The sequence below is a fragment of the Lithobates pipiens genome, unplaced genomic scaffold (assembly GCF_037356315.1).
Source record: "Lithobates pipiens isolate NorthernLeopardFrog02 unplaced genomic scaffold, aLitPip1_a1.2 Scaffold_11, whole genome shotgun sequence".
NCBI lineage: Eukaryota > Metazoa > Chordata > Amphibia > Anura > Ranidae > Lithobates > Lithobates pipiens.
Window position 1 is genome coordinate 18,735,086 of NW_027507696.1, and position 18,190 is coordinate 18,753,275.

At 40.9% G+C, this 18,190-nt stretch overlaps 1 protein-coding gene across 1 annotated transcript in view; it reads left to right on the forward strand.

Annotated features, from left to right (window-relative positions):
* Nucleotides 1-8,914, forward strand: part of LOC143960549 (myosin-6) — a 36,224-nt gene extending 27,310 nt beyond the window's left edge. The window contains exons 23-39 of the mRNA XM_077469265.1: nt 395-637; nt 722-898; nt 2,043-2,188; nt 2,270-2,360; nt 2,522-2,911; nt 4,032-4,277; nt 4,625-4,821; nt 5,334-5,517; nt 5,605-5,770; nt 5,895-6,019; nt 6,180-6,488; nt 6,748-6,951; nt 7,441-7,566; nt 7,648-7,923; nt 8,137-8,232; nt 8,511-8,645; nt 8,793-8,914. Coding sequence (XP_077325391.1) covers nt 395-637; nt 722-898; nt 2,043-2,188; nt 2,270-2,360; nt 2,522-2,911; nt 4,032-4,277; nt 4,625-4,821; nt 5,334-5,517; nt 5,605-5,770; nt 5,895-6,019; nt 6,180-6,488; nt 6,748-6,951; nt 7,441-7,566; nt 7,648-7,923; nt 8,137-8,232; nt 8,511-8,645; nt 8,793-8,816 — 3,135 coding nt within the window. The 3' untranslated portion in view covers nt 8,817-8,914. The remainder of the gene's footprint in view (nt 1-394; nt 638-721; nt 899-2,042; nt 2,189-2,269; nt 2,361-2,521; nt 2,912-4,031; nt 4,278-4,624; nt 4,822-5,333; nt 5,518-5,604; nt 5,771-5,894; nt 6,020-6,179; nt 6,489-6,747; nt 6,952-7,440; nt 7,567-7,647; nt 7,924-8,136; nt 8,233-8,510; nt 8,646-8,792) is intronic.
* Nucleotides 8,915-18,190: the final 9,276 nt, after the last annotated feature.

Below are 18,190 nucleotides of genomic sequence, written 5' to 3' on the forward strand. Positions count from 1 at the left end.
AGGAGGCTTTCGGAAACCCATGACAGGTAATCCACTGATGCAGGCTAAACAGCACCCAACAGTGTACATTAAGGGATAGAAAAACAGAAAAAAGTGGTAACAAAAGGCAGAAGATTACACTGCGACATGCTTTATTTGCCTATAACTTAAATTCCAATATAACGGTTTTCTTTTAATGAACACATATTGTCATTATATCTATGTCAAAGCTAAGATAGTTCACATAAACTAAACAGAGGTGACTAATTAAATAATCATGTCATCTAATATGGAATAGCTATCATAAATAACCTTTGGAAAGCAGTACAGAATTTTCATATAGGTTTATATATGGTAATGTTTTTTTAATTTTTGCTTAAAAGTTGTATTTCTGCATAAATTCTTGTTTTAATAGGAGCAAGACAATTTAAATGATGCTGAGGAAAGATGTGAACAGCTAATTAAAAACAAAATCCAACTAGAAGCCAAGCTTAAGGAGCAGACAGAACGGTTGGAAGATGAAGAGGAGATGAATGCAGAGCTGACAGCTAAAAAGAGGAAGCTGGAGGATGAATGTTCTGAGCTCAAGAAGGATATTGATGATCTGGAGCTGACATTAGCCAAAGTGGAAAAGGAAAAGCATGCCACAGAGAACAAGGTAATACTATTTTCTAATGGAACCTTACTCTAGTCAATGACAGTTCTCCTTTCCCTTTTAGTGTCAGCTCTTCTTTTCTTCCAGGTTAAAAATCTTACCGAAGAGATGGTTGGCTTGGATGAGATCATTGCAAAACTTACGAAAGAGAAAAAGGCCCTCCAAGAGGCCCATCAGCAAACACTAGATGACCTCCAGGCTGAAGAAGACAAAGTCAACGTGCTGACAAAGGCCAAAGCTAAGCTTGAACAGCAGGTTGATGATGTAAGTGACACCTGTACTCTGTGTAGCAGTAACATCATAGGGGCTGCTAAGTGAAGTGGCCTCAGACACGCCAAGGCAATGAACAGTCCATTAGCTTTGTTTTTGTATTTCTATTGAGGGGCTTAAACTTGGATGGGGTATAGGAAGTATGGGATGCCCAGTGGATTTGGAACAAATAATTTGGACAACTTATATACAATCTGGTATATACAGATCTTTCATCCTCCAGCACAACTCTTACTGCAGACTATTACTCCTCAGCTCCTCCAGAAATCTACTTGCTTGAGCTTTCAGACACAGCTAGCACCGAATGGTTAGGCCTGACACTGGCTCAACTTTAATGTAGCAATGAAAAGTTCTTGTTGCTAGCTGCCATAACTTTGGTTACTAAGCCCACTAACCTATCTTCAGGCCCTGCCAGCCCTCCTGGCTGCAGCTGCCCTTCTCTACTGCCCATAACATCACAGTCCACACTAATGGCTCTGTACTCATCCCAGACTGCCTGTTCCCAGTCCTCTCAGGCGTGCCTCCCCAATACTCCTGACTGTGCAAGTCACTCACCAGCCCTTTCCTGGCTGCAATCAGTTGTTCCTCTCCTTGAAGACTTGCTCGGCAATGCTAGCTCCCACTGTCCTCTCTCTTTCTCCTCCTGTGCCTCCTGTCCAGAAGCTTCACGCTTTCTTGAAGGGCTCTGTTTGCACCCGAGCCCGGGCCCCAGACAGCCTAGCACTCCATCTTCAAGCTCTGAACAGCTCCAGCTCCCCCCCCCTCAGCTGGGCTGACCCTGGGTTTTTAAGAATGCATGCCCCCTGCCAATCCAGGTTGAGGATTGGTCAGGACTCCTTAGAACACGCCCAGGCAGCTCCAACTCTCCTGTCCTCCTCTCTTTCTAGTACCTTCCAGAAGGCTCTAGAAAAAAGAGAGAGGTCTTATTGATGCTGCTTGTGAGTCACCAGCTGCTACTCTGAGCCACTCCCTGCCCAGAATTTAAAACAAACAGGCCTAGCAACCAGCCAGGCTTGCCTAAATGTATCTACTCTATTAACCTCTACCTAGAGGGTGCTACACTTGCATGTTCCAAGTATTTATATTAAGTATCTGGTATGATATGAGCTCGATTGTGACACCTCTTCATTCCCAATAGCTGGAGGGATCTTTAGAACAAGAGAAAAAAATAAGAATGGATTTGGAAAGAGTCAAACGAAAACAGGAGGGTGATCTGAAACTGACTCAAGAGAATGTTATGGATCTCGAGAATGACAAGCAACAGCTGGAGGAGAAGTTAAAGAAGTATGTTACCTCAGAATGTATTTATTTTTTTCTTAGTGGGTCTTGGTGATGTTGATATATTGTATAATATTTCTTTGACAGGAAGGAGTTTGAGACCAGCCAGCTAAATAGCAAAATAGAGGACGAGCAACTTTTAGGCATGCAACTTCAAAAGAAACTCAAAGAGCACCAGGTACATGATGCAAATATAGTACCAAAATTCCCATATTGATCACCTGAATAATATATTTATTTTAACAAATTACCTGCTTAATAAATGCCTACGGTAAATATACCTATTATCTTTCCTTTTTTATATGTTTTTCCTTTTTAATATATATGTTTCTTTTTTAGGCTCGTATAGAAGAGCTGGAGGAGGAACTGGAAGCTGAGCGAACAGCAAGAGCCAAAGTAGAAAAACTTCGCTCTGATCTGTCAAGAGAGCTAGAGGAGATAAGTGAGCGTTTAGAAGAAGCTGGAGGAGCTACTTCTGTGCAATTGGAGCTCAACAAAAAGAGGGAGGCTGAATTTCTGAAACTCCGGCGGGATCTTGAAGAGTCCACTCTGCAATCAGAGGCCACAGCTGCTACTCTACGTAAGAAACATGCTGATTCTGTGGCAGAGCTCAGTGAGCAGATAGACAACCTTCAGAGAGTCAAACAGAAACTGGAAAAGGAGAAGAGTGAATTCAAACTGGAGCTGGATGATATAGGATCTAATATGGAGCAGGTGGTGAAAGCCAAGGTAAGGGGCTGTCCTGTTGTCCTGCAGTTTTTCTAAACCAGCTATATCCCTCCTGTTTTGTTTGACTTAAATCCAGATTTAAGTCTTAATCTATTTCAACTCTGTATCCTTATATCACTTCATTTCTGACTGATTTTTGGAAATACCTTAACTTACTATGGAAACGCTGCTTCCTAACCTTCTTTCAATTATCTAAACTGGCATAGCTGAATATTAGTCACACCCTTCAGCACAAGTGTCATTGACTTATACTGCAGCGGAAGAGAGAGGTGTATCAGACCAGTGCTGATTATGATTACCTTTATTAGATTTTTTTTTTTATGTGTCCTAGTATCCAAAGTATAACCTTTAGATTCAGTCAAAACAATTCAGTGTATATTAAAGTATCATTCCAGTCAAATCCTAACCATACCTAAACCTGCCCCCTCCCCCATTCTAAGCCTATGCTTATACTTACCTTTTGAGTGCTGCTCAGGTTTCATGATTTCTCCAGCCGCCGGCTTCAGTTAAGAGGAAAGAATGCAGATAATGGTTGCAGAGCCTGTGCGATGATTTCACCCATAGGCTTATTATAGGACATTTTATGTCGGCTGCCCCTCTTAGACACTGAAGCGGGTACTGAGAATTAATCAGGTGACCTGACCAGAACACGCTCAGCTAGGTATTATGGGAGAAAAGTCTTTGTTATTCTCATATTTAATTTATGCCACGTGGTCAATGTGTGATAGGGAATCAATTTTCTTTTTTATATTATTGTGCAAGTAGGTAAGCTGCCTGGACAAATCTATATACTTTATTCTAGTATCTGTTATCTGATACTCTTGGTTGCCTTGAGTGTCCATGTCTTATGAAGCGATAACTTATATTGGGTTTATTTACTATTTCCCATTGGGGAGATAGGTGTTGCTAAGCTCAGTGCACATGGTGCACCAAAGCAAAATCCAGCCACAATTTCCCAGGTCTTTGGCATAAGAAGCGAGCATGCTCCATTGGATGCAGATGTTAGTTTGCAAGCTACAACAGTACAGAATTGTTTGGTAATAATGGTGAATTACTGTTTAAGCAGAGGCAATCATTTTCTGCACACTACTTCCTCTCACTTCTACATTATGATTTCCAGGTTAATTTAGAGAAGATATGCCGAACATTGGAGGACCAGATGAATGAACATCGTACCAAGTATGAAGAGAGTCAAAGAACACTCAATGAGTTTACTTCTCAAAAGGCTAAACTACAGACAGAGAATGGAGAGTTGTCCCGCAGACTGGATGAGAAAGAGGCATTAGTGTCCCAACTAACACGTGGAAAGCAAACCTACACACAGCAATTGGAAGACCTTAAGAGGCAGCTGGAGGAAGAGAACAAGGTAAATATTATTAAGTTACTATGATAAACAATCTCAACCAACTCTGGATTGATCATCAAAGGGCTCAAACTTATAGACTCTAGATAATGAAATTTTGACCAAAAAATTGTGACATGCAACTTATTTTTTTTTTATCTTGCATGTCTTTCTGGGATACTAAAGGTGGCAAACTACCGAAGAGCTAAGTTCTCACCACATAGTATTTACACAATTTATTTATATTCAGATCATTTTAATATGGGGTACTTACAGCTGCTTTTGCAACCTCAAATAGATTTTAGTTGTCCGTTTTTTAGGTAATTAACTATGCCTGGTTGCTTAGAGAGCATTGTTTCTCTCTTTATTAGGCTAAAAATGCTCTAGCCCATGCCTTGCAGTCTGCCCGTCATGACTGTGATCTCCTACGGGAGCAGTATGAGGAAGAACAGGAAGCCAAGGCAGAGCTGCAAAGAATTCTATCCAAAGCCAACTCAGAGGTGGCTCAGTGGAGAACCAAGTATGAGACAGATGCCATACAAAGGACTGAGGAACTGGAGGAGGCCAAGTGAGTGATAACATCCTTCTAAATCCACTGTATGTAATCAGTGCCATAATTATTAGTTAATTACTTACACAGGTGTTTTTTCCCCTTTACTCTTTGGCATTAAAAATACTTGTCATTATCCCTCTCCTGCAGCTCACCCTGCTATAATATTTAATTGCTTCTTTAACATCTGGCCAGGTATCCTAATGCATCCCAGCTAAAATTCCTTTCAACAGAGAAGCTTTTTGCTTGGATTATGTTTCATACTGTTGTATAAGACGAGCATAAAGCTTGTTTGTTAGAAGGCTCTGCTTCAGCCTTTTCTATCCAGGTGGGTGAAAGAACATGAGAGTACCCAAAGTATATGTAAATGACTGCATGAACATTACTGAGCATGATCCTTATTGGTGAATGTATGTTTACATATTCTTGTCTTTTTTATTGCTGTTTCCATATTATGATATATGGAGATTAATGGTCCGTTAGTTCCCAAAAACACATGTATTTTGTAATTATTGCAACCTTTCCTTCAGGAAAAAGTTGGCTCAAAGGCTTCAGGAAGCAGAAGAGGCTGTAGAGGCTGTAAATGCCAAATGCTCATCTCTTGAGAAGACCAAACATCGTTTACAGAATGAAATTGAGGATTTGATGGTTGACTTAGAGAGGTCAAATGCGGCATCTGCTGCACTCGACAAAAAACAAAGGAACTTTGATAAGGTAAAAAAGAAACTCTTCAGTGAAGGGGAATGCTATAACTGGTAAAATGTTTCATGTATAGTTTCTAAACTTCTTTTAATCGTTAAGATCCTTGCTGAGTGGAAGCAGAAATTTGAGGAGTCCCAAACAGAGCTGGAGGCATCACAGAAAGAAGCTCGAACTCTAAGCACTGAACTATTCAAGCTGAAGAATGCCTATGAAGAATCTCTGGAGCATCTTGAAACTTGCAAGAGAGAAAATAAAAATCTCCAGGGTGAGAAAATTAGACCAATATTCTACTAATTGAAAAGATGAAAATGAGTTGAATGTCTATTAGGAATTCATGGGTGGATTAATATCTTAAGATGTACTTCACTAATAATAAAATTATTTCACAGAGGAAATCTCAGACCTCACAGAGCAGCTGGGAGAGGGTGGAAAGAGTATTCATGAACTAGAAAAGGTTAGAAAGCAGCTGGAACAAGAGAAGATGGAATTGCAGGCTGCACTGGAGGAAGCAGAAGTAAGTAACAGCAACACTTGGTTATAATTAATATTAATTAATAAAACCACTTCATAAACTCAGTATATATATATAATCAACATGTTAAAATAGCATGCACGAAAAATGCGTCTTTGAATGTGTTTGAAATGTTTCTACATGTAAATGTGTTTGTCTTCAGGCTTCATTGGAACATGAAGAGGGCAAGATCCTGCGTACCCAGCTGGAATATAACCAAGTGAAGTCTGAGATTGAGCGTAAACTGTCAGAAAAGGATGAAGAGATGGAGCAACTTAAGAGAAACCATCAGCGTTTGGTGGATTCATTGCAGACCTCACTGGAGGCTGAGACCAGGAGCCGCAATGAGGCCCTCAGGATAAAGAAAAAGATGGAGGGTGATCTAAATGAAATGGAAATTCAGCTTAGCCAGGCCAACCGTGCAGCAGCTGAGGCTCATAAACACTTGAAGGTGGCCCATTGTACCCTTAAGGTAAGCATATAATGTAAGCATATTTGTAGACTCTGAATAGCTTTAATGTTTTCTAAAATTCAGTCATGATCATACTATTTATGCATTAACTATTAAAATAATGATAGAAATAAGTCACAGGATGCTTAAAATTTTAAGCTACAAATTCTAGGTTTATGGAGACCAAAGCCCCACCCTAATAAATCTGTGACTTGCACTGAACTACAACCAACTGCCAGAGGTACAGGTGAAAGTAACTCTTTTGTTTTGTCACTTACAGGACACTCAAATTCAACTGGATGACACACTAAGAGCTAATGACGATCTTAAAGAAAATATTGCAATTGTAGAGAGGCGAAACATGCTGCTCCAGGCTGAACTGGAGGAACTGCGGTCTCTAGTGGAGCAGACTGAGAGGGGACGGAAGCTTGCAGAGCAAGAACTGATAGAGACGAGTGAGAGAGTACAGCTCCTTCATTCACAGGTCAGAAAGGAACCAGGTTTTCTCAATCAATGCCTATCATATAAGTCAAAACACATGTAACACATGTGGTACACCACTCAGGCAAATCAGTGAAGCAATTGACAGCTGTGGGTGCTCACCTCAGCTCGCCACCGTGGATGCAATATAGGAAAAACAAGGAATGGTGGCACACCACAGACATGGTCAAAATTCTTTGAAGATATTAATTGATCAGCCAGACATATACACAAGATATGTTAACACGTTTCACTCGAGTCACTCGAACTTACTCATAGACTTGTTAAGAGTAAGCTAGAATGACTTGAGTGAAATGTGTCAACGTATCTTGTGTATGTCTGGCTGGATGATCAATTAGTATCTTCAAAGAATTTTGACTACGTCTGTGGTGTGCCACCATTCCTTGTTTTTCCTATATCATATAAGTCACTTAGATTCTCTCACAATATTGATATTCACACAGATTGTAACACTTATTATTTTCCTGAACAGAACACCAGTTTGATCAATCAGAAGAAGAAGATGGAATCTGACTTGTCTCAGCTGCAGTCAGAGGTGGAGGAAGCAGTGCAGGAGTGCCGTAATGCAGAGGAAAAAGCCAAGAAAGCAATCACTGATGTATGTAAATTTTGAAAACAAAAAGCTTTATTACATCTCATTATTTTCTCTTTAATTGTTTTAAAAATGTCTATAACTTAGGCTGCTATGATGGCAGAAGAGCTAAAGAAAGAGCAGGACACAAGTGCCCACCTCGAGAGGATGAAGAAGAATATGGAGCAAACAATCAAAGATCTTCAACAACGTCTGGACGAGGCTGAGCAGATTGCAATGAAAGGTGGTAAGAAGCAGGTGCAGAAGCTGGAGGCTCGAGTTCGGGAACTGGACAATGAGCTGGAAGCTGAGCAGAAACGCAATGCTGAGTCTGTGAAGGGCGTGAGGAAGTATGAAAGGAGAATTAAAGAACTTACGTACCAGGTATGACAGGTCAAACATAAAGATTAAAATGTAATTTACATTTCTATATTATTTTGCATGGTAGGGGAACAATACAATAATTAAGGTTGTGGTGAGCTCAGACTGATTTTTGGGATTGTGCTGGAAGTAAGGATGTGTAAATACCTTATGTTATAAATATGCAATGTTCACAGCCAAGGAGCAATTCTCACAATCACTTTCCATTTTCTACAGACAGAAGAGGACAGAAAGAACTTAGCTCGTCTTCAGGACCTGGTTGATAAGTTGCAGCTTAAAGTGAAAGCTTACAAGAGACAGGCAGAAGAGGCTGTAAGTGTCTATAACAGTGCTTCTCAACTCTAGTCCTCAAGGTGCCCTAACAGGTCATGTTTTCATACTTTCCCTCAGATGAAACAGCTGTAGTTATTACTAAGGCAGTGAAACTGATCAAATCACCTGTGCAAAATAATGGAAATCCTGAAAACATGAGGACTGAAGTTGAGAAACACTGGTCTATAATATATATACTGTCATTTCTCCAATCACATTATTTTTTGCCTGCTTTCTTCATGCATCTTCTACGCTCTTATATATATTTTTTTCTTTAGGAGGAACAAGCTAATACAAACCTAGCCAAATTCCGTAAATTACAGCATGAGCTGGATGAGGCCGAAGAACGAGCAGACATTGCTGAGTCCCAGGTCAACAAGCTGCGAGCCAAGACTAGAGATGTTGGTGGCAAGGTGAGTATAACATTTATCTTGACCTGGCCAAATATTTCTCCTTCATTACATGTTCCTGTAGATTACTGCTGTTGTTTCTGTTTACTAGCAAATACACTATATGCCCCTATGCTTTGATACCTCAACATTGGTGTTTTATTTCAACAGCAAAAGCTCCATGATGAAGAGTAGAAAGGCTCTGCTCCAAGAAGTTCTAAAGATTCTAATGAAGCTGTACATACTGTGTAAAACAAACTTAAATAAAGATTGTCTGCATAATGCAACCTCAATTTTTTTCGCCTCCTATTTTTTCAGTGCTGTAGATTGTGTGTTTGTACGCTAATGCACTTACTATAAAAAAAAATTTGAAAACAGAAAGCCCTTGCTGCCCCACGTCTGTCAAAGCCAAAAGGGAGCAAAGGGGCCCAGGATTGCTAATTCCCCTACTTGTAAAAAAAACAAATCGAATTTGCATGAATAGTTCATTCCTGATAAAACAGTTGAGGTTTTGTGGGTAAAACAATGCTATCTGGTACTTGCTTTTAACTTATCTGTCGCTACTTTAATAAACGTATATGAATATTTCTAATGATATGTTGAGGGGATTTACTAAAACTGGTGCACACAGAATCTGGTGCAGCTGTACATAATAACAGCTTCTATGTTTTACTTTCAAAGGTTAATTGAACAAGCTGATGTTAGAAGCTGATTGGTTACTATGCACAGCTGTACCAAATTCTGTGTGCACCAGTTTTAATAAAGCTCCCTCATTATATTGTAAAATGCTTGTATTACCAGCATATCCCAGGGTATAGTTTCCCCTGTTGAGAAGTCCTGTAAAGCAGCTAAGGAATGCCTGTTACAACTGTGTGCAGAAACACTGATGAATTAGAACAGTGCAGCCACCAGTATGACCAAATAACCACAGCAATATTATACTGCAGATCATTACTGAGCAGTAGGAGCATATTTTCATAGATCATTTCCCTGGACAAGTTTGTTACAACTTTGCAGCTTTTTTTTATATCCAAACAAAAGTTTATTTAGTTCAACATGAACAAACATAACCAGGCTTCAACAATTCACAGTTGCATTACATGGTCAGTACGTTTGCATTACATAATCACTGCAAAATCGTCTTAGATGAGACAAACCCCACTCTTCTCTAACTTTTTATTTCCCGACCCCATGTTTCTAGATGGCTAATATTCCGTATGAGTTCACTCAACCAGCATTCCCTCCCAATATCTGCCCATTACCAGATCCACCGGGACCGGCCCCGGTACATCCAGCCATGGGCCCCAAAGCTTCTCAAGCCTCTGGGAGCAACCCCTGTGTTGATATACCATTTTCTCCATTCTAATCATATTCCCAACTGTGGAAATCCACTCCTTAACAGTGGGCGGATCCTCCGATATCCAATGGAGCATTATCATCTTTCGTGCTAACTGTAAGATTCTAATAACTTGGGGTCGGTGGGCATAGAGATCCGAAACACCCTATTTATGGTGTTCACCACACCACCCCAATAGGAGTGAAGCTTCAGGCACCTCCACAGAAGGTGTATCAGGTCTCCGTGATCCCTCTTGCACATAGTACACGTCGGGGTAGGCCTAAGACCCATTTTATGCATTTTATGTGGGGTATAGTAAATCCTTAAAATAAGATACAACTGGGATAACCTCTGTGACACATTCAGGGAACTCATGGGCACTGCCTGTAATATTTCCTCCCACTGTTCTCCATCTATGGGTCCTACATCCCTGTCCCACCCACTCTTCACTTTCAGGGGGTGTTTATTCAGGAGACTCTGCAGGAGCATATTGTAGCATTGAGAAATAAAACCTTTAGTAGTGGCTGCCCTCAGTATTAAATTAAACACCGGCGTTGGCGAAGAAACCCACTCAGAGGCTCTACTCTGCGCCTTCACTGCGTGCCTCAATTGCATATAGTAAAACCTCATACTGGGTGGCAAGCCAAATCTGTCCCGCAGAGTCTCAAAAGACTGTAGGATCCCATTTTGGAAGATCTCCCGAATATATACCACTCCATACCTCTTCCACAATGTCCCATGTTGTAGCTGTGCTATCTCAAGGTATGTTCCATTGGACCATATTGGGCTAAACTCTGTACGCTGTCACTCCCTGCAGGTATCTACTTTTGTTCCAAATTTTCTGTATGAGATTGTAGGTCGGGTATTTCTTATTTGGTTTCCCAAAAGTTAGGGCCTCAAGTGCTGCAGGCACTGAGTCTCGTTTTACTGTGTGTAGCATTACCGCCTTTGAAGAACTACGGGCATGACCTGGCCTATCTGCTTACCCCTCCATAGTCCCTATGAGGTGTTGGAGTTGCGCCGCCAGATAATATAACCATGGGTTCGGCAGGGCAAGCCCACCCTCGTCCTTAGGGCACTGTAAATGTTCGAGTTTAATCCTGGGGGGGGGGCAATTTTTCCAGATTAGTAAGCGGAAAAGGGAGTTCACAATTCTAAATGTTTTCAGTGGGACCACTACCGGAGAGTTGTGGAGTACATATAGTAGCTGGGGCATAAGTATCATCTTAATCAAGTTCACCCTGCCCGCTACCGACAGGCAGAGTGAGTTCCATGTCCTAATCCGGTCTCTAAATTTCTGCAGCAGTGGGGAGATGGCCAACACTCCATTATCCCGCACCATGGGTGAGAGCTGAACTCCCAGACAACTTTGCAGCTTGAACAGAAAATGAATCTAGTCAAGGATAAAAGGTGGAATTCAATAAAGGAGTTCCAACACTTTTGGTAGTATGGCCCCTTTGAAATGTCCTGTGCACAATGCATTTGATATGTGTGCAGGGCTGTCTTTATTATCGATTGGACCCTGGGAAAACATTTTCTTGGGCCCCCTCTTCCATGCAATTTCACTCTCCACATGCTCGGAGACATACAATAAATAGCAGCTAGACTCAAAACCAGTTTACTGAATCAGACCAGGCTAGCGATTGCGATTGGTTGCCAGAGGTTACTGTGTATCATTACCACTCACTGACTGGCTGCTAGAGGTTACAGCACACATTATGGATCACTGTCTATTTTCTAGAAGTTACAGCACATGATTTCTGCTTGTTGATTGGTTGCTAGAGATTACTGTATATTAATACTGCTCACTTATTGATTGTTAGAGGTTACTGGACATCTATACCATTCACTAATTGGTTGCTATAGGTTACTGCACATTATTACTGCTCACTGATTGGTTCCTAGAGGGTACTGCATAGCCTTGACTGTGCACATGCACCAAAATTCAGGGTGCTGTGGCATTATGCTATTTTGAAGATGTGTTCCACATCTAATTTGCTTACCTTTGCAGAACAGGCTGATGTTCGGCTTAATGACTATAGTTGTGGGCAGGACTTTCAAGCATGCTCCTTTACCTCCCCAGTGGGCAGCATTCAGCAGAAGTGATGGTAGATGTGACCTCAGGGGGACATTATATACATATGAATGTTGCCTCTATTTACATATCAATGCCTGGGTCCACAACTATTTACATATTAATGCAGGTTATTTACATGTAAACACAGGGTCTGCAGGTGAGTCTTGTGTACATGGCAAAAGGGCAGAGCTGGGCAGCAGCAACAGAACTTTACACTGAGATATTGGGACACAGCACGGGACTAAAACTTCAAGGAATAAGGGAATTTAAACTGGGATAGTTAGCAAGCATGAGGCCCCACAACAATGATGGGACCCAGGGCAGCTGCCCCTTTTGCCCTGCCTTAAAAACGGTCCTGTAACTAAGACCACCTCTGAGTTGGCTTACAGAAGGACAAAATGTCTTGGGAAGCTTTGGACAATGATATCAACCAGCATCCCTGCCCCTTGGTTTACTTGCAGTAACGCACAAAACTATATGGTGTTAAACTGGCAGTAACACACACAGAACTATATGGTGATAAACTGGCAGTAACACACACAGAACTATATGGCATTAAACTGACAGTAACGCACACAAAACTATATGGCGTTAAACTGGCAGTAATGCACAAAAAAACTATATGGTGTTAAACTGGTAGTAACACACAAAAAAACTGTATGGTGTTAAACTGGCAGTAACGCACACAGAAGTAAATGGCTTTAAACTTGCAGTAACACACAAAACAATATGGTGTTAAACTGGCAGTAATGCACAAAAAACTATATGCATTAAATTGGCAGTAACGCACACAGAAGTAAAAGGCGTTAAACTTGCAGTATCACACAAAATTATATGGCTTTAAACTGGCAGTAACGCACAAAAAACTATATGGCGTTGAACTGGCAGTAACGCACACAGAAGTAAATGGCGCTAAACTTGCAGTAACGCATAAAACTATATGGCGTTAAACTGGCAGTAACACACATAGAACTATATGGCATTAAACTGGCAGTAACCCACACAGCGTTAAACTGGCTAACACACGCAAAACGATATGGCGTTAAACTTGCAGTAGCACACACAGAACTATATGGCGTTAAACTGGCTAACGCACACAAAACTATATGGAGTTAAACTGGTATTAACGCACACAGAAGTAAATAGGGTTAAACTTGCAGCAACGTACGAAACTATATGGTGTTAAACTGGCAGTAACACACACAGAACTATATGACATTAAACTGGAAGTAACGCACACAGAACTATATGACATTAACCACCTCAATACAGTGCACTTACACCCCCTTCCTGACCAGACCAATTTTCAGCTTTCAGCCCTCTCACAGTTTAAATGACAATTACTCAGTCATCCAACACTGTATCCATATGAAACTTGCGTCTTTTTTTCCACACAAATAGAGCTTTCTTTTAGTGGTATTTAATCACTAGTGGGTTTTTTATTTTTTTGTGCTATAAATAAAATAAAACTTAAACTTTGTGAAAAAAATGCCTTTTTCTTTGTTTCTGTCATAAATTTTTGCTAATTCGTAATTTTTCTTCATAAATTTTCGCCAAAATTTATACTGTTACCTATCTTTGGTAAAAATAACCCACATTAGTATATATTATTTGGTCTTTGTGAAAGTTATAGAGTCTACAAACTATGGTGCCAATCACTGAAAATTGAACACTTCTGATCAGGCCTTCAGTACATCAGGTGTACCTAATTTCTTGAGACACTAACAAGTCAGGAAAGTACAAATACCCCCCAAATGACCCCTTTTTACAAAGTAGACATTCCAAGGTATTAGGTAAGTAGCATGGTGAGTTTTTTTAAGTTGTCATTTTTTCCCACAATTCTTTGCAAAATTAAGATTTTTTTTATTATTATTTTTTTTTACAAAATTGTCATATTATCAGGTTATTTCTCACACACAGCATATGCATACAACAAATTACACCCCAAAATACATTCTGCTACTCTTCCCGAGTATGGCGATACCACATGTGTGAGACTTTTACACAGCCTGGCCACATAGAGAGCACCAACATTGATGTAGTACCTTCAGACGTTCTACGAGCAAAAATGACGCATCTCATTTCTCAACCACCTATTACATTTTTGAAGGCCCTGGAGTACCAGGACAATGGAATTTCCCATGAAATGACCCCATTTTGGAAAGCAAATACCCCAACGTATAATCTGTGAGGCATAATGAGTCTTTTGAATGGTTAATTTTTTTCCAGAAGTTTTTGGAATATGTGGAAAAAAATTAAAACGCATTTTTTTTTCACAAAATTGTCAATTTATAAGATATTTCGAACACATAGCATGTATATAGCAAAAATTACACCCCAAAATACAATCTGCTACTCTTCCCGAGTATGGCGATACCACATGTGTAGGACTTTTACACAGCCTGGCCACATACAGAGGCCGAACATTGAAGTAGTACGTTCAGGCGTTCTAGAAGCATAAATGACACATCTCATTTCATTCCTACGCATCACAATTTTGAAGGTCCTGGACCACCAGGACAGTGAAATTACCCACAAAATGACCCCATTTTGGAAAGCAAACACCCCAACGTATATTCTATGAGACATGGGCTGCAAATAGGTACTCTGATGGGCTGGAGATAGGTACTCTGGTACTCTGATGGCCTGGTGACAGGTACTCGGGTACTCTGATGGCCTGGTGACAGCTACTCGGGTACTCTGATGGCCTGGTGACAGGTACTCTGATGGCTTGGTGACTGGTATTTGGGTACTCTGAAGGGCGGTGACAGGTACTCATATGGACTGTGACAGGTACTCGGGTACTAAGATGAACTGTGACAGGTACTCGGGTACTCAGATGAACTGTGACAGGTACTCGGGTACTCAGATGAACTGTGACAGGTACTTGGGTACTCAGATGAACTGTGGCAGGTACTCGGGTACTCAGATGAACTGTGACAGGTACTCGGGTACTCAGATGGACTGTGACAGGTACTCAGGTACTCAGATGAACTGTGACAGGTACTCGGGTACTCAGATGAACTGTGACAGGTACTCGGGTACTCAGATGGACTGTGACAGGTACTCGGGTACTCAGATGGGGTGTGACAGGTACTCGGGTACTTGGATGAACCGTGACAGGTACTCGGGTACTCAGATGAACCGTGACAGGTACTCTGGTACTTTTATGGGCTGTGACAGCTACTCGGATGAACCATGACAGGTACTCAGGTACTTTGATGGGCTGTGACAAGTACTCAGGTACTCTGATGGACCGTGACAGATACTCGGGTACTCTGATGGACCGTGACAGATACTCGGGTACCATGATGGACTGTGACAGGTACTCGGTACTCTAATGGACTGTGACAGGTACTCGGGTACCCTGATGGACTGTGACAGGTACTCGGGTACCCTGATGGACTGTGACAGGTACTTGGGTACCCTGATGGACCGTGACAGGTACTCAGGTACTCTGATGGGCCGTGACAGGTACTCGGGTACTCTGATGGGCCGTGACAGGTACTCGGGTACTCTGATGGGCCGTGACAGGTACTCAGGTACTCTGATGAGCCGTGACAGGTACTTGGGTACTCAGATGGGCTGGGACAGGTACTCGGGTACTCAGATGAACTGTGACAGGTAATCGGGTACTCAGATGAACCGTGACAGGTACTCGGGTACTCTGATGGGCTGTGGCAGGTACTCAAATACTCTGATGGACTGTGACAGGTACTCTGATGGACTGTGATTGACAGGTACTATGAGGGGTGGTGACAGGTCCTCTTTATTGGGGGGGGCAATGAGTGTGCTTGATGTGTACTGTAGGCGGTAACGAGATGTTACCGCAATCTCCTCCTCACACACGATCGGTGTGTGAGGAGGAGAACCCGGTAACATCTCGTTACCGCGGTTTGTTTATATTTTAATGATCGGCTGTGAAAGGATCACAGCCGATCACTAAAATATAAACAAACCGCAGCAACCCAGATTTCTAAATATCGCCATCGGCCAGAGAAAAACCCATATCGGTCGACCTCTAGTTACCGACATGTGTGGGAACATTTCATGTCAATAGCACCTTTAGAAATATATTTACTTAGAAAATGGTAACGCGTTCAATACTTATTTTACCCACTGTATGTATGAACACATAATTTGTGCTTAGCAGGGTGAGCACTTTATGCAAAGTGCATGTGCCTGGCAGTGTATCTCTGTAACACTGCTGATTTTCTGTAATTGTCTACACACATCCTGTGTAGAAAATTGCTAACTTACTAAAGCTGTGAAAATGCCAAAGGTGATATGCAATGATTCATAGCCAATAGCAAGCAATCACATTTCTATTCACTAAGGCTACATCAGTGGAAGATAAGCGCATATTTTTTGCTATGGGTGCTGCATTTTGATTGTTGTTGAATAAATTTGTGTACATTGTGTCCCTAATGTATCTGCAGTTTGCTGTAAATTGATTGCCATGACTTATTTATAAGTACCGTATACATTCAGTTTGGCCAGAACTGCTTGTATCTACTCATTAGTCCTGGGAAGGAAAAGGAAGGCACTAGATTACATACATCATGGCAGTCAATTCACGGCAAACTACAAGATACAAAAGTAGAAATAAAACAATTGTTCCACTGCAGGCCCACACTGTCCCCAATGTTAAGAGCAGTATATAGTTGTCATAGCCATAATCATAATACTGAGTGAAACGCTTCGGAATGTTTGCACCTCATGGACTGTTCTGTCTTGGATTGAGTAACAAATACAGTGAATGTTTCCTTTTTTCTCTTTGGAGCTAGAAGATACAAAAGAAAATTACTTTTGGCCCACTGGTCCCCCTTACAGTAGACAGACAAACTGGCTGCCCAAATGTCCCAAAGCTTCGCTCTTTCCTAGAGTAGGGTTCCACAGAGTCTCTACAGCTGTTGCTTCATACTCACCTCTGCCTATTAGCCATGGAGAAGAACTGGAGCTGTCTAAGGTTATGTGCATAGGGAAGGGCAGTCAATGGTAGATTTTTGTTCAAACAGATCCGGTCTTTTATCATAGTAGACAGATGTTTGATGATAAAGGTAAGCATTTGTGGGAGTCAGATTAACATTTGGTTAACAAGGAATATTCATGGACCACCAGTATATTTTTCACTTTAGGCCCCCTTAAGATCAGGTGTAAGAAAAAAAAAGTTCTCACAGAATATTAAAAAAATAATAATCTAATCTAAATTTGATGTACACAATACTGCTACTAGATCTGTAACACACTCAGTACTGCCAAATAGTATCTTCAGGAAACATCAAAGACTCATCACATTATGCTATAGGGCAGTCATTCAGGAAAATGCATTGCTTTCATTAATAATATATTGGAAGATTTATATATGGATAATTTATAAAATGAATACAAAATGTGTGAACCATTCATTTTTCTTCATTCTTCTATCATGAAGAAAGGTCATAAGCAATGGTGTTAAAACTGCATATGGCACAAGAGAGGTACAGTGGCTTGAAAATGTATTCGTACCCCTTGAAATTTTCCATATTTTGTCATGTTACAACCAAAAATGTAAATGTATTTTATTGGGATTTTATATGACAGACCAACACAAAGTGGCGCATAATTGTGAAATAGAAGGAAAATGATAAATGTTTTTTTATTTTTATTTTTTACAAATAAATATCTGAGACGTGCATTTGTATTCATCCCCCCTGAGTCAATACTTTGTAGAACCACCTTTCACTGCAATTACAGCTGCAAGTCTTTTTGGGTATGTCTCTATAGCAGGGGTCTTCAAACTATGGCCCTCCAGTTGTTCAGGAACTACAATTCCCATCAGGCCTAGTCATGTCTGTGAATGTCAGAGTTTTACAATGCCTCATGGGTTGTGTAGTTTTGCAACAGCTGGAGGGCCGTAGTTTGAGGATCCCTGCTCTATAGCTATAGCCATTCGTGATAACATCTGGTTCCTCTCAACACTCGGTCCAGGTTGCAGAAGATATAGTTCAGAATTTTTGGAGAAATGTTAAGCCTTTTTAAATGTTTGTTTGTGAGTATGACTCTTGCTTCTATTATTTAAATACATTTTATCTTTGGCAATGCACAAGGTCGGTGCGCCCTCCATGTTTTTCTACTTGTTTATTTTATACACACAAGATAAAGTAGGCTTGTGAT